Source organism: Streptopelia decaocto (genome assembly GCF_964273445.1).
Source record: "Streptopelia decaocto genome assembly, chromosome: Z".
In the NCBI taxonomy this organism is placed as follows: domain Eukaryota; kingdom Metazoa; phylum Chordata; class Aves; order Columbiformes; family Columbidae; genus Streptopelia; species Streptopelia decaocto.
The window spans coordinates 29,219,401-29,245,288 of record NC_138657.1 but is presented as its reverse complement, the minus strand read 5'-3'; the positions used below and the strand labels follow the sequence as shown (position 1 = coordinate 29,245,288).

The window sequence follows — 25,888 nt, the reverse complement described above, 5'->3', positions numbered from 1 at the left end:
CACCTTGTCCTTGTGCCTCCGGCTGTGGGCGGGAGCCCAGGGGTGGCGGGGGCCGGCACCTGCTGGCCGTTCGCTGGGGACCAGCCCGCTTTCTCCCGGGGCTGCCGGCAGCCCCGCCCGGGTTCCGCGGGCCGCCCCGGCACTGCCGGGCTTCGGCCACAAACGAAAGCTGCTACCTGCGGCCCGCCCCCCACCTCCCGGCCGCGCCCGGCCCCGCAGGGCGCCGGGGCGGAGCGGGGCCGGACCGCCCTGCCGAGCCGACGGCAAAGTAGTGCCGCCAGGTCGGGCCGCTGCCGCTCGCCCCGTCCCGTCGCGTCCCGGCCGCGGGCAGAGGATCCCCGACCCATGGATCCCGAGGCGGCGGAGGACGAACTGTCCCGCCTGCGCGCTCTCTTCCTGGCCTGCGACGCCAGCGGCTCGGGCCGCATCGAGCGGGAGGACTTCGCGGCGCTCTGCGCCGAGCTGCGGGTGCAGCCGGCCGAGGCCGAGGCCATCTTCCAGCGCCTCGACAGCGACCGCGACGGGGCCATCACCTTCCCGGAGTTCGCCCGCGGCTTCCGCGGCGCCACCCGGCGGCGGCCCAGCAGCGGCCAGCCGGAGGGAGTGGAGGAGGCAGCGGCAACCTGGACCGCCGCGGGGCTGGAGCAGCCCTGGAGGGACTTCGAGGTGCGGCTCGGGGACGAGGCGAGGTACATTCCCAGGTGAGGCCCGCGCCCGCCGTCGCTCTCACCCCCCGGCCCCGGGGCGGACGGAGGGGCGGCCGCCCCGGTGGGAGCTGAGCTGTGGCCAGGGGGGTGCCGGTGCTGAGCCCTCCCGCGGGGAGCCCAGCAGCGACAAACAGCCCCTGCCACTCTCCGGAGAGGAACGCCCCCCCAACCCCCCCGGAGTACCGTGTGCTGGTGCTGACGCAATACTCTGACGGGGAACGGCCGTACCGGAGTTTAGCGTGACCCCTCGTCCGCCGGACTTGCAGGTGTATAGAGCCCTCCTCACTGACATCTGCTTCCCGGTTTTAAGGGTTTTCAGCTCTGTTTTTCCAAGGTGCAGCCGCTTGCTTGCTTCCTCTTCGCTGCTCTGCCTGGCACCCACGTGTGAAAACTAGCCCGGTGAAACGAGATGCAAATGAAACTTCGCGCGCCCGCCCCAAATCCCCTGAACAGACCCCAGCATCTTTCTTGCACCCCCTTTTTCCTGGTAATTGCAGACCAACACTGCTTTCGCCTCCAGGTTAACGGTGTTCATAAATGTGCCGCTCGGGCTGAGAAGCTCACTGAGGTCTGTGAGAGCCTTTGCCTTCGATGTCAATTAAATGACGACAATTGATGGTAGTTTGGTTTGGGATTTAACCCGATTACCAGGGGTAACCGAGCTGGTTCCAGTTTACAGAGGCACATTTTGATGATTTGCAGTAATCTGCCTGAAACCTGAGATGCTCAAAATTATTTGAAAACGTTGGCCATAAACGCTACAGAGTGATTCTGCTTCATTTAAAAATTGTAATTAAAGCTAGAAAACAAGTAATGTTAGTTTAAGGGTTTTGCAATTAGTTAAAATGCAATTAAAAATAATACTTACGTGAATAAATACAGACTGTGTCAAGTTTCAGAGGGCCCTGGCTGTGAGGTGCACAGAAGCCAATACAAGGCAAGTTAGTTTCTGTGTAACTTTTGTAACAATCAAATGTGCAGTTTGTTGTTTTACAGGAGCATGTATCAAATCATTGGCAACTTTCTACCCTACCAGTCTCTATATAGTGCACCCTTAATTCTTATCTACCCCAATTATTTTGTTCTAGACAGTAGTAAAAATGTTTGAATTGTGAAATGAAAAGTTTCTTCAGATAAATTTTCAGTTACTTAACCTGCAATTCTTGTGCACGACTGGAGTTAATTGTTCTCTTCTTTCAGGACTGGAAGGGTAAATAACATCAGTTAGTTGTCTTAGACTGCTCTATTCCAGACAGATCAGTAAGGTCATACACATCTTTCTTACCTAGTTCGTGATGCCTTCCTTGAGACATACTTGCTTTCTACAGAAATAAAAGAACAACAACAAAGTTTCTGTTCGAGAATTTTCTGGTACAAGTAATATCTTAACCTAAAACCAGACAGAAACTCGATAGGAGATGGCAAAAATCTGATTCATGAACAGTGGTGGCTTGTGGAAGCATCTGCCTCCTCTAGGTAATAAGCTTATCTCAGTATTCTGGTTACTATGGTTTGCAACATCAGTTTGAATATAGTTCAGTTGTTTGTCTAAGAGGACAGTAGGAGGGAAGGGGAATAGCATTTGTTGGCTGAGTGTGCAGACAGGTCCTTTAGTTCTGTTAAATTTATCATGAGACAATTAATGTAATTTGTGTTATGATTCTTATACATTAAAACAGCAAACAGAAATAAATTTTAATAGTTAAATACGTATGTATCATGTGGGCAGTAATTTTATTGAAATGCTTCCTATTCATGTTCAGCTTTGTAAGTAGCTTTGAACATCCTTCATAGTTGGCTGTATTTATTAGGTGTGTGCCAATGTCAGCTGAAGAACAGTGTACCCTTTGTTTTCTTGTTCTTTCTCTTTATTGTCCTGAAGTTCTAGAAGCAGGTCTGTGTTACAGCTCATGATTTTTTTTTCTTGCATTTGTGGCCCACAGTTTTTTTTTTCCTGAAACATAGGTGTAAGGTGGGTTTTTTGTTTGTTTGTTTGTTTGTTTGTTTGTTTTTTTATGCAAGCAGTACCACTAAAACCATTAGGACCGCTTGTGTAAATAAAGAATATATTGAAATTATTTTATGAGTTTGGGCATAGGAGAGATTTTAAGCAACAGAATATAACAAAAATGTGTAAAGTGCAAGCTGGTACTTTAAAAAAAGTTATTTATCTTTTAATTTTTTAAAAATTGTTTTAGCAGTTCAATCTTTATTAGGGAAAGGCAGTACTCTGAAAAACAAACCTAACTTGGAGCATACTTGCATCTTCAATGCTATAAAACAGTTAGTGCCCAGTTTATTGCTCTTCATATGTTCGCTGTAACATTGCTATTGAAAAATGTGAGTAAAGTAATTACAAAGAAGAAACTTCTCAAACCCAGATGAGTGGAGTCTGTTGTCCATATTTTCTATCTCAATTGTGTGTTTTTCTTCTGACCATTTTCGGGTTCAGCCCCTCAAAATGCTGTTCATTCTGGCCCTACTTTAGCAAGACAGTGGCACACATGCTTTGATACGGTTGTGGTTTATAAAGCAAGAAACAGGGCATACAGATGGACATTGTGAGAAAAAAACCAGGGCTGCAGTCGGGAGAAACTTGCGCAGTAAACACCTGTGTCGTTCCTCAGCTTGATTGAGTGCCCATGGAAATAAAGGGGAAATTTTTCACTGATATCAATACAGGTGGCTCAGCTTCTCTTTCTGTGACTGGGCTTTTTAATGCCATAAACAAGCCTCCATAATGAGGTGTGAAACTCAGTAACAGATCAATATCATAACCCAGTCCTCAGTGTAGTAGCAGACATTAGATGCAGCATTATTCACTGTCAGGTACTGCCTCATTCCCCATACTAAAATAAGCAAACTTTGAATTTAGTCAGTTTCTAAAAAGATGTTTTTATTATGGGATTAATCCTACCTCTATGTAGTTTGGTGTATTGGTTGTGCAGTTCTGTTAGCTTATACTTGGAATCATCCAAGTCTGTTCTGGAGATGTGATTGTATCAGTTGCAGTTAAACAGAAGTAGTAACACTAAAGAGTTTATTTTCAGCCTTGCTCCCTCCCTCCCTCCCCATCTGAACAGATCTTTGGGAATGAATTCAGCTGAATTTCTTGGTAAGGTGGTCACTGTGAGTCAAAGCATTGTTTGCTGTAGTATTTACATGTACTCCATGGGCAATTGTGCTTCTAGCAGAAAAAAAAAGTGGTAAGTCTTTCCAGGCTGATGACCTAATATAATGTGTGAAGTCAGATTTTAGTAGAATTGTGTAGAGGGTATTTTCTGGGGGGCATTAATTTCCTTTAAAGTGCAACTACCCATTTGTGTTTTTATATTCAATTTGGTATAATGAGTAATTAAACACAAAAGATTTCAATGCCTTTGGTTTATATGTAATGAGTTGTCAACTGGAACATAACTGTGTGAGCCATAGGAGATCTGTTTTATTGAGAACTCAAGCATGTTTGTTAGTTTATGCCTCTAAGAAGAATTTGCAATGATACAGGAGTAGACAAAAAGGGAATTTACCTATCTGGTGCTTCAGGTAGTGAGTGCTCCAGTGTACTCTCCACGCTGGGAGGTTTTAGCCCTTGACCATATTACAGGGTGTTGCATTCTTTTTTAATATGTGGCCAACCTCAGATCTGTTTGCATTTCAGTGTTAAGATTGAAGGTTCCCCCCACGGTCCTAATAGGCGCATGCTTCTTTAAGCATGTGGGAAAGTCTCCTAATGGCAATGCTTTTCCATTCCTCAGCTTGAGCAAAGAACCATCCAACATCCACTGACACTTCAGGAGACAACCTATGTTTATGTATGTTATGATAGTTATTCATATCTGTAAATGACAGGCAAAAATCTCCCCAGAAAACACATTTTGAAGTTTTTATGTCAAAGACTTTCAATCAGAAGGAAAAGACTTGTGACTTGTGGGCTGTGTGCATTCTTGTATATTGTGGGATTGTTCTGAGATAAACTGAAACCAGGAAATTTTTGCGTGATATTTGGCAAGTTGGATAATCTGACTGGAAGATGAACTAAATAAATGTGAGCACAAATGGGTGGATGAATCTTAAGAAGACAGCTAGTATCCATATTTCAAGTTAAATTCTTCTGCTTCCGAGGATACTCATACCTCATTGCTTTGCTTTTTAGTCTTGGGGTCTGTTTTACTTGTGTGCCTTGGGCCAAGCTGACTGTTCATCAGACTTTGATTTAACTGCTGACAGACTGTGAGATTTTATGCATCATACAATTCCAGAGTCCTAATGTGATTATTACAACAGTTTACCCCAATCATGGCATCTGGAGCTGTATAGGAAATGTAGATCTGGGGGGTGTGACAAAATGAGAAAAGAGTGCTGTTTTTAACATGAGCTACTAAACTATGAAGACAGGTGATGCTCATGGGATATACTGCTGTATTACAGCAAAGGAAAGGGGCTCTGCTACATTAAAAAAAAGTCTAAAACATGCCGTGGTCTTGCCATCATAAGCCAGGATGGATTTTTGACAAAGCCAATACAGAACACAGCATCAGCTCTCGTCAGGGGTTAGTGTTTGGTTCCAAGAGATGATGAGCTATGATATCAGCACTGGAAATATTTATTTGGAAGTTGAAGTGTGGTCCCTGGAGAGGAGTTGAAGGCAAATCCCAAGAGAAACCTAATGCTTGGTCCTCAATGCTTGGAGAAAGGACCTCTGCTGTAAGAATGATGTCTTATCTTTTAATACTTCTCAGGATGAGGGTTTGACAAATGTGCTCTGCACATTGCATCTGTGCATCTGTGTATGATGGATGTCTTTCTGTGAGCTAGAAACCTTGTCGAGCCACCTCTCGAAACCCCTGTTGAGCCTCTTCTGTTTTTTGCTTTAATCAGAACAGCATCTGTGCCAAATTACTTAAGCACTGTAGCATTAGTTTTCCTGGTATTTTCATGTCACAAAATCATTTGTTATAACCATGTCATTTGGAGCATTCTCCTCTCCACAGATTTCATTTTCCCTTCCCTGTCCCACAGTCTTTTCCACTCATGCCCCACCGGCTCCAAATCACACTGCTGTCTTTAGGCAAGGAACAGTATTCCTTGGAAACATCAAAAATCGCTTCCCTGGGAATCATTCCTCGGACAGGCTTTCTCATCTGGTGTTGCAGATTTGTTAATTTTCTTTAAATGCAGCCTGTTTCTGAAAGGGCAGACACAGAAAAAGAAAACATTGTATTAAAATACCCCATAGTGATTCAGGTTGAGAAATACCTTAAATTTTACACTGTGTTAACATTTCATGTGATCTGTTTTTCCATAAGGCCCTTAATCTAGGAGAAATATTAGTCACTCAGCTGTGACAAAGCAGATTCTTTCCAATTTGAAATGGATTTGGTTGATCTTTTCTGGTGGCTGATATGATGGCATATCCATTATGTCTGGTTTTCAGAAAAAAGGTATTTCTCTATTTCTTGCTTGCACACATAGGCTACTGGTCTCCAGTGTAAAGCGATCATTAGATGTGTAATGCTTGATCTTTCTCTTGCTACACAGTTCAAACCACCTTATGTTTCATCTCTTTGTGCCCATTCCAGAAGAAAGCTGCTGCAAGTGATGAGATTAATTCTACAAGCTCACCTACACTGAGAAGAGGCCACTTGAATAGTGTTATAAAACTTAGGAACGGGAACGTATTATCAGCATGAAAACAAGTTTTCTGTGTATGCTGATTATCTTTGCTTTCACCTGCCCCTACAAAAATAAAAACTCTATTTTTCTAGTGCATGAAAGATGTCAGGGTCAAGGAAACAAAGAGGAAGTATTTGGAGACATTAAGTTTACAGGTAAGAACATGGATAAGAAAGAAGATAGAAGTAAAGACAGGAGTCTACTAGTTGGCAAGAGATGGTGTTGAGAAAGATACGGATGTACACAGAAGGACCTACAAAATAAATCCTGCTGGGGAACGCCTTGGTCTAGTTTTCTTGCCTCTCAGTACAACCCTTGCTCAGCTAAGCCTGACAGCCCACACAGAACTCCTGCCTACATGAGCTTTTACCTTGTTTTGCTGCTTTGGACTCCCCAGAGTGCTCTGCATGGGCTGAAATTCTGCTGGCCACCTTGTTAGTCTCCAGCTTGCTAGAGCAGAGCCAGGTAAACATGCAAAATAGCGATGGAAGGAACACGGAATCTCTACCATGTGAATGAGGGAAGGTGGTGTTATAATATCACTGGCACTTCTTTGATTTTCTCCAGTTTTCCACCAGCTTATTGCACTTCGTACATCTTTGGTGGAAAACTATACTGAAAATACCCACCTTGTAGTCAGACTAAGGGGCCTATGTAACATAGCGTCCCCTCTCTGACAACTACATAGGGAACACATGCGAGATACTAAGAAACTGTGAAGTTATTCTTCTTCGATAAATTCTATCAAGTCCTTCTGAGCTGCATTCAGAGTGTGGATTATTAGGCAACCAGTCACTGTATGTTCAGCAAACCAAAATAATGCCATGAATTGACAGAAATTAGCATATCTCTGTGGGTTATACGAAATTATGCCACTCAATATAATCTCAGTATCTGGTATCTCTAATCCCAGTGTGGTGTGTGTTTTTTGTTGCTGTTGTTGTTGTTTTTTCTTTCCTTCTTCTGCTCCTGCTTTATTCTACCATGGTAGGGGAGTGATTGAAAATACAGAATGAGACAATTCAGAACAATTCCTCTCATAATCATCAAATAGTTACTGCATGTTGATATACAATGTATGTAGCTTCATCCTTTTAAAATTCCGTGAATCTAAAATATATTGCAGTGCGCTTGCTGCTAATTCATCGGGGATACTTTGAGTGACTAAATCAGTAGCAGTCTTTCCAAATCATGAAAGTGTATTATTTCTTGCTGAAGGCAGAAGTGATTAAACAGAGTCCCACCAATTTTGTTGCATGATTTTAATTTCTTCTCTTTCCTTTTTTTGTTGCTGCAATAGTTGTTGAGTCATGTTTTTTAGTTAGATTTCCCATAAAGTTGCCATAGAAGAATTCAGGTAAGTGTCACTGAGAATTTCAGTGGCCAATTTTAATCTAAAAAGCCTTCCAAACCCTTCTGATACCCTACATAATTGTGGTTATGTGGGTATTATTTTGCTTCTTAAACCTAAGTACCACTTCATAAAACTGCGTCACTGAGATCCTTTGAATTCGTCTGGGTATTAGCTAGTCACTGGGCTAAGAAGGAAGAGTAAATATACAGAGGGTTTTGTATCACAGAGGGAGAATAAACTCTCACAATGATTACTTGTGCTTCTGACTAGTATCTTAAAGCAGACTTGCCTGTATGGCAGAGGCTCAGCAGCATGGAGATATTGATTTCTATCTTCAGTTCTCATATGTGTATTTGCATACACTTCAGAAAGAAGCTGCAAGAGACAATGGCTGTGGCATTATTGTGAAGCGAATGTAAGTTGCAGAAATACACTGCAATTTTCCACTACAAATGTCATCTGACACAAAATACAGTAAGCAAAGACCAGATTGATTGTTTAATTCTCTACTCCTTCAGCATAAGACACTGTACCTTCCATTTTGCTACTCCATTAATAGTCTGTATGACAGGAAGCCTCCAGTGTTAACATCATACATATATATTTTTGAACACAGGATTTGTAGTACAGTTTGAGGTAGATGGTAGTTTTAGGGATGTAGTTTAATTTGATTTAAAGACAGAAGCTGGTTAATCCTGCAAAAGATGGGGTGAGAAAGAGAGTAACAACATAACCCTACAACCTTGTGAAAGAAGTTATGTAAATCCTTAAAGATCCAATCCTCATTCACTGACCTGTGATTTAGGAGGGAATCAGGAAAACATTTGTTCAAGTAACAAATATTTTATGTTAGCATCAATTAACAAGTATTTGTCCCACTGTTTGTTTACTTTCTAGGAAACAATGGTACTAGTAGGCATCTTGTTGGTGACATTCAAAGGAAATTTAAAGGAATATATGTTGACTGTCCTAGTTTAGCCTGAGCTGACAACTAAGTATCATGTGGCTGCTGACTCGCTCTTCCCTCATCCTGGGTGGGATAGAGAGGAGAACTGTGGGGGTAAAAAAAAAAAAAAAAGGTAAAATTTGTGGGTTAGGATAAAAACACTTTAACAGGACTGCAAAGGAAGATATAAAGAGCAACAATAATAACCATAAAAGGATATACAAAGTGAGGGTTACACAAGGCAATTGCTGACCACCCGGAAAACTGATGCCCAAGCCCACTCATCAACAATTCCCTCCTGCAGTCAGCTCCCCTAGTTTGTATGCTGAGCATGTCCTGGCTGTGTCCCCTCCCAACTTCCTGTGAAAATTAACTCTGTGCAAGCCAAACGCAGGACATTGACCCAGGTTGTGCTGAATTTATCTGCCTGGGAAGACTGATAAACTTGGTCCATCTTGCTGTGGCTAGTGCCATTTCTGTTTTACATGTCATTAATTTAAAGGGCTATATATATTCACACTGTTTGAAGAAGTGGGATTCTTCAGCAGCAAATTCTGAATATGCATAATATCTGCTTCTATCTAAAATTCAAAACTATTCTGGAATATTTTATTGTCTGCTTTGGTTAGCAATTTGCAGCTCTGAAAAACAAATACTGAAGTGCTAGGAATTTATGAAATGCAGCGTTATGTTACCATGTCTTAGTTCAAGTGTCAAAAATAAATGGGATTTCAAGCGAAGAGACACTGGAGAGGATACATTTTGTAATGTTTGAAGTACAGCCAGGCTCCAGCTTCAGGCCCACCCAGCATTAATGGAGGTGTAGTAGGCATTCTGTAAATGGTAGTACTTGGAAACACTGCACTTATTATTTGTCCGGCTGTGTGAACCTGGAAATCAGTGTCTCAATGCTACAAATCTGCTGTACACTTGAAATTTAGTTGAAATCTGATGAACTCAAAACTCAGACTTATTTTGTGATACACTCTTATCATCAGAACAAAACTCTGTTGTATAGTAAACTGTTTAGAAATCTTACTTTTGTCTGTATGTTGTAATAGTACAGAGTGAAAAAAGGGCGGATTTTAAGTCTACTTTTTTTTTTAATGCAAATTATTGAATGAATAAAGATACTTTTGGGGTTTTCTTTAATGATATGTTATTTATACATAATTTGTGGTATGATAGGACAATGGGCAATGGGTACAAATTGGAACACAAGAGGTTCCACTTAAATTTGAGAAGAAACTTCTCAGTGAGGGTAACAGAACACTGGAACAGGCTGCCCAGGGGCGTTGTGGAGTCTCCTTCTCTGGAGACATTCAAACCTGAGGTTACACATTCCTGTGTAACCTCATCTAGGTGTTCCTGCTCCGGCAGGGGGATTGGACTAGATGATCTTTCGAGGTCTCTTACAATCCCTAACATTCTGTGATTCTGTGATCTAATGATCAGATAAATCTGCATATTATTGTGAGTATTTGTGAACCTTGACATTACTCTGTTTAAAATATATTTTGGAAAAGAAATCTTATACATACATTGGAAGATATTCAGAGCACTACATTATGTTTAATGTAACTTCTGGAAATACTGAATACAGCTAAAGCTTTAGCCTTCGTAAAGGAAACCCTCTGTAAGACAGAAACATGTCTGAACATAGAAATGCCTCTGGCATCAGTAAATCTATATTTCTTTGTGTTACAGTTATGTTTCTGTGTATTGAAATGAACATTTTATTGTATCCTGGAATACTTCAGTTGTTTAAATGGGAATCTGAGGTACAGTAACAATTATGGTACTGTTGTAATAAAATAAATTATACTTTCAGTGGGGAAATCACATAGAAGAAGCATGGTGCTGCAATGTTGATGACCTAAGCTGTGGAATTACTTCAAGTGGGGAAAAAATGCAGAGAATTTACACTGATTGTTGATATCATGCGTATGGTGAAGGTATTAGATAGCACTACCTTCACAGAAGAGAGGAAAATATCATCTGTCTAGTGGGGCGGATTATTGAATCAGGGTTTAAGCTTTCCTCTAACAACAAAAATAGCTCATGTATTTGTTATATGTTAGGTATGGTGTCAGACTAGAAGTTGCAAAATGTTATTTTTGTTTGCCTTTCCACCACCCATACACTGTATTTCTGCATTACTGGCCTGCTTCTTCCACCTTTCTAGGCCTGATCTTCCCTTTTCCTTTTTTTTTTTTTTTTTTTCTGTTGAATTTTTAAGTTCTTGAATGCCTTTCATGTCCTGGCATATAGTCTGTGTTGCAAACAGCTTCATTTTCCTTGGGACTGCTAAATTCTGTTACAGAATTTTCTCTGGTATTTTGCTTTATGGCAATCCAGATATGTAGCTGGCATGTAATGCAAGGGGCTACCTGGTGTCACTCAAGGTATGACCACAAATCAGTGCTTTTTATGTAGTAACATGGGTAATAATGTTCTGGTGGTCATACTGTTCATTGTTTTTGTATACTGTCAAGATTTTTTGTTTTAACAATTTAAATTGTATACAAGTCATGTAAATAAGTCTAGATCAAATGGGAATCAAAATATCTTATTCCTGTATTAGGGCAGCTTTTAAGAAGCAGTATAAACTTTAGGAGGGCTTTTAATAGCTAAAGGATCTACAAAAACTATTTTCTTTATTTTCTTTCTTCTGTGTGAGGTATATCTGTTGTCTTTCACATCATAATCATACACAAAATTAACTTCTTATAACAATGAATTTTTTTCAGGTTATAAGCAGGGCTGGCATTAGGAGGAGTATGGTCGTCTGGACAAGAATAATATGTTTTAAACCAGAGCCCTGGATTTTCATTTCCACTACAGCTCCCTTCCATACTCCAGCCCTCTGTCCTGATACAAGGGATTTAAATACTAGAAGTCCAGCAGCTGAGGGAACATCAAACTTTATTTATTTCTTGAACAAGATATGATCACCTCCCTCTACTCCCTTTAAACACCTATTTTAACTTGGGTAGCTGGCATTCATACCCATTTTCATTTCTTATGCAGTCATAAATTTCTTCATGAATTATGATTAACAGTAGAGCCACCAACATTGAAATACATTATGGACTGATCCAGTGGCATGCTCTTCAATACACCATAAACAGAAGTACAGAAAATTTACGTGAGCTGAAAAGTTTTTTCTACAGTAGCTACATAAAGAAGCAGGAAGAGTATACATCATATAGAAGAATTCAGACATACTATGCTGAATGTTCAAAGTCTGTATCTAACTTGCTAAATTTAAAAAATATGCAAGAAGGGGAATATCTTCATTTATAATACATTTAACAAACATTGTTCCAAGTGTGTTAAAATGGTGTCTCTCTTTTTCAGACAAGAACAGGTCAGTGTTCTGTATCAGAACATACATATAGCGGAACCCAGATTAATCCAGCCGTATGAACATGTCATTAAGAACTTCATCCGAGAGATCAAACTTCAAAGCACAGAGATGGAAACTTTGGCCATCGCAGTAAAAAGGTATAGTGAGTTGTATTTCTACTTCAGTTTTGCAGTTACTTTTATCTCTATCATACTTTGTTGGGTTAAACTACTGGGAGTTAATGACAAAATATATCATCCAGAGTATTTCCATAAACTGAGTTCAAAGGTTAGTTTGTATGCCCATAAATGTGTGTAAGCACATGTAGCAGCTTGCAGATGATTCCCTGTTCATAGTTGGGTTGAGTCCTGGACCAAATTTTTGCAGGCTCTATTCTTATTTTTAACATCTTAAAACATTTTGACTCCTCTTCCTTTGCTGTAACTTTGAGTTTTAGCATACAAGCTCATTATGCTTTCAATTTAGAAACCATATTTTTGCTTCTTCAGCTTCAAGGGGTGGGTTTACCTATTGTAACTACTCAGCATTTGCAATCTCACATCATTACTGCCAAAACCAAACAGATAAACTCAGGACAGAAATCTTGTATGCATGTGTGGTGCAAGTTGCTGTTGTCCTTTTGAAATCTCTTCATAGGTTAACCAGAGGGGCCTTTTATCTCTGTAACTTAAGTTTTCAATATGTATGTATTTCATACTAATAATCAGCTGTCAGCTATTATTCAGAATCTAATTACTTGTATTTTCAAACAAATTTGTGATTTTGGTTCCAAACCATATGGGTTTCAAGGTCCGTGCAATGTTAGACTGTTTCCATGTCTGTCTGCCTAATTTTTTTCAGCTGAGGTACACATATGTTTTTCACACAATTCTCTGTCAAGCCGGAGGGCCACTCCTAAGAGAGTATTTACTTTTAAATTTTAGAGCTCAGGATAAAGCGGCAGTTCAGCTCAGTGAGCTCGAGGAAGAGATGGAACAACGAATACAGGCTGCAGAGCATAAAGTTAAAAAGGAAGTGAGTATTTCATATTTACAGAATTTCATAACTACCAAACTCTCAGTGTTCTTAAGCAGGATTGATGGTCAGCTGTGTTTTTGATCCTGATGGCCTGGCTCAAAGGCACTGAAGGCAGGGCGTGGATGAAAAGAAGCTATCCATGACATTGAAAATATATTCTCTTAATGCTTTCCCAAAGAGAAGTGGCTGCTCAAATATAATAAACCAATAAAAAAAAGTCTTTCACTTTTATGAGAATATGCTGGCCTATAGGAATTTATTTCCAAGACCAGTATTGGAAACGGATTGGAGAAAATGACCCTTTACCATAAAACAGGGGAATCTGGTTCTCCTAGCAGGTGAATTTATATGGAAATTAATAGTTAGGTCATTTGTTCCTAATATGTGTATCTGCCTGGAGCGGTGATCTTTCTTTTTCCCCATTCTCATCCTGCAACTATATTTTAGAGAGCTGGAGGCATGAGAGAGGGTAATTAAGATGACAATGTGTGAGGGCCTGGAACTCCCAAATTTGATGGGAAATACTGTTTCAATGTGCTCAATTTTTAGCCATTGTTTTAACCAGCTTGCAGTCTTGCTGGAAAAATACAAGAATCCTTCTTACCCACTGAAAGATATAATAGAGCCACATGTGGTTGTGTAATTATAAGCGGAAAGCAGTACAGTAAAACCACCCTACCTGTGTTGTCTGCTTCATGTTGAACAATGATTAAATTCAGGAAAGACAAACCTAACTTTATATTGTACTTAACAGTTTATGAAAGTCGTCTGATGTGGATGTAGGAAATTCATTCATTAAATAATGCACTATAGCACAATTATTGCTTTTTGGGACATATAATATACTAAATGTCTATATATTTGGTATGGTTTCTTTCACCAAGGCATTTGCAGAATCAGAAGCAACAAAGTGCAGTCTGCTGACTTGCTCATATTAAAATAGTTCACAGTCCAGCTCAGTGATGGACTGGACTCAATGGTTGGACTTAATGGTCCCCGCGGGTATCTTCCAACCAGGGACATTCTATTATTCTATTATTCTAATTGATCTGTGAAGGTAAATGGTATTCTGATAAATTTGCTTCAAACAGTATTTTTTTCTATACAAGAGGAAACACTCCTACCAAACCATAAAAGTCAGTTGTTTTCCTATAAACAAAATATAATGATATAAAAATGTTGAAGATATTGGCCCAGAAAAGAAGTGTCATAATCTGTTTAACTAATGATAATGCAACTCTCAGTACAGATAAACTTTTCAGAGAGACTAAGCATTTATGAATAGGAAATGGATACATTTGCTTTAGAAAATTTCTGTTCTGTAAGAATTGGTAAATCACTGAAAAAAACTGTAAAAAGCTGACTGGGATGTATGTATTCAGTCATTCTGAGAACATCCACAGCATTATGTACTAGCATTATGTAAAAACACATCTGCTATGTATTATCTACTTCTAGTTGTTTGTGTTTCTTGTTCTAAAAAGTCCTGAAATTGTCACCAAATAGCATGGATTGTGATTTCACTGTTCACACCTAGCTATAGATATGGGCTGTAACTTGTTCCTCACAGCGCTCTTTCCATTTTCACCTAAATTATTCCCTTTAGCTCATAGCTCCACATACTCCACCTACTAAAACGCCCTGAGAGTAAATGTAAAATATTTACTTTGTGGGATTGTACTAAGCCACTAATCTTAATGCCTGTACACAAAGCTTTTGTTTGTCAGATGATGTCACTCATACCACTGGGACTGCCTCTGCGTGATAGTATCTGTGGGTTGAGCCTATCCTATATTTTGTTTCTTTGAGGGAAGCAAATAGTTACCAAATAGTATTTAGGGGTATATAGGTGCCAACAGTGAGAGAATCCAGTTTAAGCTGATTACTTTGATTATCATTATCACACACGGATTATAATTTTAAGACACGGATGTCAGCATCACCTACAGGAAAGCACTGAATTCTGAGCAAAGTCCATGTCTGTCTTCTCTGTGTGAAAACTCAGCCTGTCTCATTGGTACCGTGTTTCCCTGCTGCATTCTGGTTTCTCTTGTGAACCTGTGCACTGAAGTCCCTGAGAGTGACTGGAGTGAATTAAACACAACTGCTCATCTGAGGCATGTGGAACATACTATTCTTCTCATGGTGCTCAGTGTAACTTCCTTTCAAAATCTCTTTGTTTTCATTGAAATAAACTCAGAATAGTGTACTTGGTTTGATAGTGAAACTAAAGGTGCTATCGTCAGCCTGCTTTTTGCTGAACAAGATCCTGTAATATTCCAACACTTGCAAGCAAAAAAATTGAAAAGAAAAACAAACAAAAAAAAAGTAGTTGATGGTGGCACAGTAATGCTGTTACTAGTATATTGTATGCCAAGCCATAGAAGGCTCATTTAAATAAAAGGAAGTAATGGCCTGATATGTGGGTGTGTATGTATACATCTATATATGCAATGCACACGTAAATTTATATATTAATAAAATTTGAACAATTCTCTTTCTCTTTGTTTTTGTTTTTGTTTTTTTTTGGTAAGATATTGAGAGTGTTAAGCAGAGGAGGCTATGACATGAATAGCAGATGCTGAATTGATCCCTATCTTTACTTCCACTTTACCATTTTATTTCTAGAAATGTTTTATAAGTGGACTGCAATTATGAGATCAGTATCTGTTGAGGTAAAGGAAAGGGCAGATTGACATAATGGAAAGACAAAATCAGACACATTAGTCTAAGGGAAAAGTGTGTAGTTTCCAAAATGATGAATGCATTTTCTAAGGAACATCTGAAGCCTGTCTCAGATTTTAATGAGATAAAAAATATTTCAGGAGAAGCAAAAAGCTGAAGAAGCTCTAAATGAGCTGAAGCGCCAGTATGATACTGAAGTTGGGGATCTTCAGGTGACAATAAAAAAACTTAAAAAGGTGAGTTGAAATCATGGCAAGAGTTTTTAAAGTGCTTTAAAAAATGCTGACCTTATGAAGGGCCTTCCCCAAGATGGATAATCATAGCTATAGATTTTTAATTTAATTTTTATTAGTAAAGGGCAACTGCAAATAGTTTTTTAGCTTATGTTGTCATTCTGTTCTGTTGTACTCATTCTCTGTAATTTACTGAAATACTTAGGAAAGGGACCAACTGCTAACCAGTTTCTGTTGTTGAATAATTTTCTAGGTCCATCAAGTTGTTAACACTGCAGTTACCTAGTGTTGTATTTGATACATTAGAAATAGTCTAATACATTGCCTCTAAGTATTTGTAATTTCTAGATTTAGATGAAATTAGCAACCCAAATATAGTAATTTACTATAGTACAGTGATGTAGTGCCTTTTAGCAGCTAGGGCATTTTTCTCAAATATTAATGTTAGAAGTGGGTTTATGCTGTAATTTTAAACTGAAATAACTAGTGGAATTAGTTATTTGTAGTCTGAACCTACCTCTAATCTGATGTTTTAATTTGATACTTAAGCGTAAAATAAACTGAAATCTCAGATATGAATATTGTTCTGGGTTATTTTGTAATTTGTGTTAATTTTGTCATTAGTTTTTGGGCAAAGTTTTACCAGAATTATACTGACCAATGAGAATATATTTGTTGTTTATTCATACTGAATTGCACTTAAAAGAGCATTGATAGGAATGGAAATTCCTCACAAGGAACATGAGAGCTCGTGGTACAAATACTACACAGATGAGGTAACATGTATTTTTTTTAATGTTCACGGGGATACACCTGTTTGTATCTTCTCAGTAGCTGGCTTCTGTGTCACTATTTATGCATATTCAACACCCACAGAACGCAAAATGCTTATTAAACACTTTTAAAGTATTAATTTATATATTGTATAGAAACCCAGAAAATTTTGGAGTAATGCTGCCTACTAACACAGTTGGGAAAACTAAGGGTTTTTAAAACTTTAATATCTGTGACATATTTTAGGGGCTATTTAATATAATTTCCATTACCTTTTATGTACTTTGATTAATAAAACACAATAACATATATTAATGGTGATCTTTTTCATTCTTCTAGCTGGAGGAACAATCTAAAAGTGTAAATCACAGGGAAGATGTGATTGAATTAAAAAAAAGAATTCATGATATGTTGCTGGTAAGAGATGATTATCATTAATACATTAATTTAGCCTCAGTTTTATACTTGTTACAATGCAGATATTGATACATATATTTTCTACATATAATACTGATAAGCTAAGAAATAAACTTTTAAAGTTGTTAATAAGTGTATGAAGATCTTTAACTGGGAAAAAAACTGTTCTGTATAAATACATACACATTCTAGGTATAGCATTTAGAAATGGTTTGAGATGATAGAGTTCCTTTTTTTTGTAACTGGAATGGAAGAATAAAATTCAGCGGTTCATGCATTCTAATTTACTGACTTCTCTATGCTCAGATATTCTAGTTTTTTTTTTTATTATTTATTTAATTTTGATGATTTTTATTTTGCAGTTACAATATGTCAATGTTTTATGCAGGTGACTACAACAGCTAACATCTAATGTCTTCCTTTTTTTAAGGAAAATCAGAAACTTAAGAAAGACCTTTTAGAAGCACAGACAAATATAGCTTTTTTGCAGAGTGAATTAGATAGCTTGAAAAGCGAGTATGCAGATCAGACTTTGAACACTGAGAGGTAAGTTCCTTCTATGTTATATTTTCACAAGGGGAAAAAAATCTGTTGTCTGATGTAGTTATTATGTATGCAGTTGGTAACTGTTATTTTCTAAATTTGCCATAAATGACAAGCACACATTTGACACCATGCGAAGTATGCCATGATTACTGTTCACTTATTTTGTCACATTTCTGGAAGATAAAGTTCTGGATATGATGTGAACTCTCATAATCTTGCAGGGAAGCCCATTGATTTTACTGTGACTTCAGTTAGGAGTAAAAGGTATAGCATCAGGCAATTTTTTCCTCCATGACTTTCACTCAGATGAATATCTGTATGAATATCAGGGAGAATTGTTTAGGAAGCCTCCCACATTAGTCTCAACCAGATTTTTCTAAAGTGAATGAAAGCTGCTTCTAAGTATTAATTTAAAGGACCATAAATGACAGTTTCATTATGTGATTTTCTTCAGATAACACAAATGATATTTCAAGGAGAAAGAAGACAGTCCATATGGTTATTTTGTTGATCTATTCATAGTTTTTGTTGAGGTATAATGGCAGAGATCACTGAAGTCACCAAGTGTTTTTACTTTGCATGAACTGGCTTTTAACATATTTCAGCAGAAATATAAACATATTTTTAAATATATTTTTTGAACTATATACTTATAACCTCTTATAAATGATTTTTGCAGAGACCTAGAAATGATCCGAGAGTATACTGAAGACAGAGATAATCTGGAAAGGCAAATTGAAATACTTCAGTAAGTTTTTAGTGATTCAAATTTTTATTAACAAATTAGCCCCAAGATACTTGGGGGTCGATGTTTTTCTATGCAAAAGACTGGAATGGAATTTGGGAAAAAATACCTAGTAAAAATACTGAAATGGCCTCAATTTTCATAGAAGATATGATGTTAATCTTTATAATTTCATCATAAGTTTGTCTTCCTGTGTACTCCAGTCAGATACTCGACTGCAGTTGTTGCTGTGGCTTCTAAGTTTTGTATTTTTCACTGATGTTTTTGTTTGATCTCAACCTTTTCCCAAAGAAAAATAGTCATATCAGATTGTGTTTCTTCAAATTTTCAATTTCAGAAGGCTGGATCTATTTGAAATGGCATTAGTTACCTTCCTGATTCTTGTCTTTAGCTCCATGTAATTGTACACCAGGTGATTTCTATACACATAAGTTTTTGGCAGCCTATCCATGCTCAGTTTATACCTTCTAAAACTATTTTTACCTCAATGCTTGTTATACAGAGACTTGGAGAGCCAACCTGCACCATTTATTGTTAGGCAGAGCACTCCACTGACTTAAAGAGCCTGAAGGTATTAAATATTTATCCAGCAGACATGGCAACTTCTTGAATTTGGGATTTGATAATGTGTGACTACTGAGCCGCTAACTCTTCACGTTTTTTTCTCCTTTTTTTTTTTATTTCTTAGCTTCACTGACTTTCATTTATTTCTATGGTAAGGTGAATGAGATTTGAGTCTGTCCATTCCATTACAAAAATTATTAATTGGCTTATTTTTTAATTCACTTTGCTTCTCCCTGTCTTATCGTTATCTTGAAAGTACTATGTGTGTGCAGCATTATACACGGGGTGCACAAATTTTTGCTTTCAAGGAGGATCACAATAAATAGGGTTTTTATATCCCTAGTTATTTCTTTATCCTAAATATGTTATATCTTTCAAGCAGCTCAATCACATCTGTTGGTAGAGTCACCTCAGCAATACATATAGGGTAGTCACTTTGTATTTCGGAAATGGTTGTACCAATTTACTGCTCCACACCTGTTTTTTTTTGTGGTTGTTCCTACAGTGTCTTTTTTCCCCTCAGCTGACCACAGACCACGTCATAGGAGTGAAACCAGTTTTCCTAGGGTGCTAATGGAGGCTAAACTTCGCAGTGCTTGATTCACATACAATCATTTGTTTGAGTATACGACAACACATTTTTAGTCTCACATCACTCTTTCGTGTTCATATAAAGAAAAAGAAAATGGTTTTTGGATATGTATTTTTTCAATTTTTCTTTGTGATAAGTTACATAATTTTTAATGTTCTCTTTACTCCTACAAGTTAAACTATGTTTCCTTGTTAGATCAGCTAATAGAAAGCTACATGACAGCAATGATGGTTTAAGGAGTGCACTTGAAAACAGTTTCAGCAAGTACAACAGATCATTGGTATGTATGTTTTTATAACTCTGTTATGTTGTACTAAAAGGCTTAAGAATTAACACACCAGATACATATTTGTTTGTACTTCAGTGGGTACTCATAAAATTGAGTTTTATTCAGTGGACTCACTCTGGGAATACACTCGTGTAGTTGAATTTTGTTATATTTTACTGTGTTTTGTGAAACAGTGGAGTTTTGTTAGAGCACTACTATGTTCTGAGGTGCTTTGGGAAATAGAGATTTTTTAATATGCTGTGGCCAAATATATCTGATGAGGTGAATAAATCAGCAGTTTATCTTGCACTGAAGGGAAAATGTTTGTATTTTCTATATGGTAGTGCCCTACTACTCAAAACACATTTTTTTCAAATAACTGCTTTCTTTTAGCAGAAAGGTCTTAACCTAATTTGAACTTCTGTCCAGGCAAGTCCCTGGGAGAATGAATAGCAGGGACTGCTGATAATAGGGACCTCAGTCAGACCTGTTGACCTGTTTGGGCTATCACAACTGCACCTGGATCTGTTGTAACTAATGTAACCTGGTATCCTCTGAACTAGAAAAAAGAAGGCTTGAAAGTTAAAAAAATCTGCTCCACAGTGTCATTTTGCAATATTGAGAAACCTGTTAAACTCCAAAACTAATGATCAGGAAGCCCTTCTATCATCAGGAAAGCAACTAACTGTTTTAGAAGAACAGGACCAGAGTAAAGGGCCCATAGAGAGAAGAATGGCCAGGAAGGGGGAAAATATGCCTGTTTCCAGCATGCCATACCAATGAACATGAGTGCCTTTTGCTGATGTTGGATATCAGAGTTTCACTGCAGATGCAACAAGAGATACCATTTCCTTCTGCCATGCCCTGAAACATAAGCATGGGAAACAGAGTATGGAGAAGACAGAGGAAGCTGTTCTGAGTGAATACATGTTTTGGGGGAAAACAGAACATACAAAATCCTCTGTTACATGCTATCAGCTGAAATCTCTTGGTTTCTCCGTTATCTCACTTCAAGAACCGGGATATATCTCCACTGAAACTAGCTCAGCTAGTGACATTTCCCTTTCTACTCTAGTAGTCAACATGCCATTTTTGTAAATATTAATTTTAAAAGTTTAACATTACAAAGTCTTCAGGTGTAGTCAATGAAATAATTCTCTTGGTATTTCTGTTGTCTATTGTGGTTGAGGGTGGCTAGAAAGTTCAGTATTAAAGCAACAGTGGAGACTAAATGCTATATGTAATGGGCCTTTTGATATCCAGTCTTATATAAAGCATGAGATTTAATTAAAAATAAGTAGTTGAATATATATGAAAATACACAGTAGTAATTTTGATGATTCATGCTTTTTTCATGACAAATACAGATGGTTAAACTGTGTTCAACAAACTTATTATGCATTCATTATGTATCTGTCACAGCGGTTAGCAAACACATCACCAGGAAGTACCATTTCTAGAAGCAGTCCTAAATTTAATGGTAGACAGTCTCCTCTAAACCCACGGTATGACAGGTAAGCCAGGTTTGGTTTTATTAAGTTGAAAAACGCTAGAGCATCATACTTGTCTTAGAAGAGCAAATATTTTCAAATAGCAGAGAAAGCAGTTCTACCTGATTCAGAAGGAATGTGTGAGCATAGCATGATCTGAAGTATGCTGAAGTCAATAGGAACTTCTCTGGGAAGCTCAAAAAAACGCTTCCCAGTGCAAATCATGAACTTCCAGGGAGTTCAGAGAGCCTCTTGTTGGGTCTTGAACTGTTTTGCTTCTAGTCTGACTCTCAGTCTCTCCTCCTTGTCTCCAAGAAAGTGAAAAAATGTACTGAGGACCTCTATTAGCTGTCTTACTCAGTGCTTAGGAAAGAAAACATTTTTGGTCATATCTTTGACCTGTATGTCTGGTATGTGGGCCTAATTTTTCAAAAGAATAAACATCTTCATCTCACACTGACATGCAAGAATAGTGAATACACTTCAGTATTAACAGGGTAAGAGCCACAGAGATCATTAAGTTACCTAAATGCAAACATCAGATGGTCAGAGCTACTTTGGTTTTGCACTTACTGGGTGCAGGTAATTGATCAGAGCTCCCTCAGATGATTGCAGAGAATCTCAGTGAAGTCACTGGCCATTAGATCCAACCTCAAGTGCTATAGATCATGCTATGTTTTCACACTTTGAAACACAGTTGGAACTACCAGCAAAAATATTGTGTCCTTACCAAATTGATCGATTGTTTTGTCTTATTTTTCTTGCAGTGATATTTCAAACTCTAGAGAGATCTCTGTTACAAGTTCTTAGTAGCCTGTGTTTTACATTTTGCCAGAGAGATTAATATCTTTGGTAGGGATCAAGTTGGATTCTGCTTCACACCAGTAATATCTGTATTTATTCAGCAGTGTGCCTTTATTATTTTGTCTCCATATGAGATGTGTTTGCTGGCTGTAAAGTTTTGCTTGTAAAAAAATTATTTTTATGTTGAATATAGATAAAACCAGTTCCCTTCTGTTGGACACTGCAGATTTTGGGAGGCATCCATTACTATGTTGCATATTACATTGAGTAATTTTCTGAAGAGACAACTAAAACCTCTCTGGAGGCTTAGTGATCCTTCTCTGTGAATATTTATTAGTGCATGGCATATGGTGCAAACCTTGCATTCCTGCAAAAGTGGAAATGCAGATTATTTTAAAAAAAACTTTAGGTGGTAGGAATAAAACTTAACAGGCATGATTTAGTGTTGAAAGACAGAAAGAGATATGAATATCACAAAAGCTGTTCATTTTCAGTACTTTGTCAGTCTCCTGACATCAGATCAGTGTTAAGAGATACTGATTTGCATTCAAACATGTTTTAAACGATTTACATTAGTAGGTATACTTTTTCTGTTATTAGCTGTATCATACATCCTGGTCTGGCTTGCTTTAAGCACATATGAAATTCTCAGCACTGAATTCATGCTTCAGTGAGGCTGAGAGTTGACTAATGAAGATCTTTCTTTCAGTGGATGCCTGACAAGGTTAACTTTGCTATAACATGCACCCTCCCTCTGTTTTTCAGTGATTTGGTATAGGCTAGTAGTTGCATGAATAGAAGTAGCATGGATGCTGTGATATTCCACAGCGAAGATCACGCTTATGAGTGTGCTTGTTCATAGCCTGAAAGGATGTAAATTAGATGTTTGTAGATGGTGTTACATGGGACAATGATGCGTCCATCACCCCTATTTGGCCACTTGTTGGAAGAAGTCATATTTGACTGCGTAGCAGCTTCATAAATTGGTGATTCTCCCCAGTGGCATGGTATGCCATTGTTTTGGGAGCTCCCAGCCCCAGCAAGCTGTCTTTGCAAGGACTGATGCTGACCTCATCTGTTCCAGAAGTTTAGTGCTTCACATCCATTCTCAATAGAACTGAGCCAAACCAGTACTCTCTTCCCCGCTCTGCCTTGGAGATATTTTCTACCTTGCTATAATTGGTGCCTGTCCCTGTTTTGCTACAAGAGTTGGATAATGATTGTAGCCATAATAAATGTTTTCAAAAGATTGTTTCTTTTAAGATTCACTCTAATATCTTTTTTTTTTTTCATTTACATAAATAAAAACTGTGGGTTTTTTTTGTTTTTTTGTTTTTTTTGTTTTTTTTTTTTCCTGTAAGCCATACTGTCATTGCTGCATCCATTTAAGTATTTTTATATGTTACAGCATCCAGAATGACCTTCCTTATGAAGGAGGGGTTAGGGGAAAGAAAGGACTTTTGTGTAAAACCTTAGGTTTTGTGTAGCATAGCAAACTGAAGGCAAACCTGTTTCAGTGACTTCTTCTGCCATTACTGATCTCTTGAACTCTCTTTCTCCCTTTTCTATATTTATAGCTGTTACTTATTGAACTGTGTGCCTCTGTGAACAAAGTATCATTTAAATTAGAGACAGTATTTCATGGTAACTTTATTCATCTTCGAATAGGCCCAAATTAGCTAAACCATCAGCTATCCTTTTCTGCTGTTGATGTCTTCATAGTACATAATTTTTGAATATTTTTTAAACAATTATTTCTTCTGTGTATGAATAAACAGGCATTCTTACTGAGACTTGGGAAGTCATAATGAATAACATATCTTATAATTTAATCTGAGCATACTAGAAGATATGGCTGAAAACCAAATTATTTAGAAATGCAAAATAGGCATTGACATATCTCTTAAACTGTACAGTTAGCATTTTTAAGTATTGACTGTTCCAGAATGTCTCAAATTTTGTTGGGAAAAACAATTGTGGAATAATTTTATTTTTTTTCCCCCCAAAAAATTTCTTATTAGATCATCTCATTCTTCTTGTGTGGATGAAGATTATGATTCTTTAGCCCTTTGTGATCCTATGCAAAGGATAAACTGTGAAGTTGACAGCTTACCTGAGAGCTGTTTTGACAGTGGCTTGTCTACCCTGAGAGATTCAAATGAGTATGATTCGGAAGTGGAATACAGGCATCAAAGGATTTTTCAAAGGTCACAGTGTATGCAAGAAAGCTTTGGTGGTGATGCTTCTGATACAGATGTAAGTGCCAGACTTACTCCTTTCCTGAGAAAGAACAGTTTCCTGTTTTTAAAATTAAATGGATCTTTGCCCATAGGCCAGATAAAACGAAGTATTTGGGTTGTATGCATTTAAATGAGATTAGTGACTTTTTTTGAGAATGCAAAAATAGTTACTCCTTTTTAAAATAAAATGTTTATTTTGACGTTTTTGATAGATTTTTGAGGTAATAATTTGTTACGTACGTGGGGGTTTTGAAAGTTGTTAAAAAGCATGCAAGCAGGAACCTGTTTTCTAGTAATTAGAAAGCAGATACTATAGAAGTAAAATATATTACAGTTCACTTCCTCTTACTATGAAAAAGTGACATATATAAGAAAAAGAATACTGTTAGTGCATACGTTGACTTACACAGTAAGTCTCAGAAAACTTAGAAAGGTAGGAATGTGTTACTGTGTCTGTTTTATTGTTAATAAAATGGAGAGCTTTAGTGATGACTATATAGGAAGACTAGTATCAAGCACAACAGAACACAGGGTTTTTCTTTAGAGTAGGCCCTTTACTGTGCATTTAGTAGAGACATTTAGTCTTTCTTTGCAGTTGAAAATGCAACGAACAGTGCTCATTACACTTGTGCTGTATTTAATTTAGCTTGAGAAGTAATAGCATAGAGAGTGAAGTCTTGTGGGGAAATGCTTGATCTTTGTAAAATAAGATTTGAAATAAAGTATTTGCTTATTGTAATTATTTTTTAATCTGAAATCTTCTAGATGGAAATCATTTGCTCTAGATGGAAAGTGTACTGAAAGCACAAGTGCCAAATAGGAAACGTGTTTGAGGACCAAATGTAGGCATTGTGGTTTAACCACAAGTGCCAAATGAGCCCCATGCAGCCTCTCTCTCACCCTCCCCAGCAGTGGGATGGGAGAGAGAATCAGAAAAATAAAAATGAGAAAACTCATTGATTGAGATAAAGACAGTTTAATAAGTAAAGCAAAAGCCACACACACAAGCAAAGCAAAACAAGGAATTAATTCAATACTTCGCACCAGCAGACAGGTGTTAAGCCATGTCCAGGACAGCAGGGCTGTAACGGTTACTTGGGAAGACAAACGCCATCATTTTGAATGTCCCCCCTTCCTTCTTCTTCCCCCAGCTTGTATGCTGAGAATGATGTCACAGGGTATGGAATATCCCTTTGGACAGTTGGGGTCAGCTGTCCCAGGTGTTTCTCCTACCAACTTTTTGTTCAATCCTCACCTTTTTGTTGGCAGACCAATAGGAGATGCTGAAAAGTCCTTGACTACTACTTAGCACCAACTGAAATATCAGTGTCTTATCAACATTATTTTAATTTTAAACCCAAAACACAGCACTATACCAGCTGCTAGGAAGAAAACTAACTCTAGCCCAGATGAAACCAATAGGGCAATAGGCTACAGTGAACAGTAAATGTGAGTAAGAACAG

The 25,888-nt window shown here is 38.0% G+C and overlaps 1 protein-coding gene across 1 annotated transcript in view; it reads left to right on the top strand.

The window, feature by feature from the left end:
• Positions 1–345: 345 nt before the first annotated feature.
• Positions 346–25,888, top strand: part of RASEF (RAS and EF-hand domain containing) — a gene marked incomplete at both ends in the record, with an annotated part of 32,790 nt that continues 7,247 nt past the window's right edge. The window contains 10 exons of the mRNA XM_082075451.1: positions 346–701; positions 12,041–12,187; positions 12,974–13,064; positions 15,893–15,988; positions 17,099–17,176; positions 17,607–17,722; positions 18,402–18,470; positions 19,819–19,903; positions 21,314–21,405; positions 24,207–24,441. Coding sequence (XP_081931577.1) covers positions 346–701; positions 12,041–12,187; positions 12,974–13,064; positions 15,893–15,988; positions 17,099–17,176; positions 17,607–17,722; positions 18,402–18,470; positions 19,819–19,903; positions 21,314–21,405; positions 24,207–24,441 — 1,365 coding nt within the window. The remainder of the gene's footprint in view (positions 702–12,040; positions 12,188–12,973; positions 13,065–15,892; positions 15,989–17,098; positions 17,177–17,606; positions 17,723–18,401; positions 18,471–19,818; positions 19,904–21,313; positions 21,406–24,206; positions 24,442–25,888) is intronic.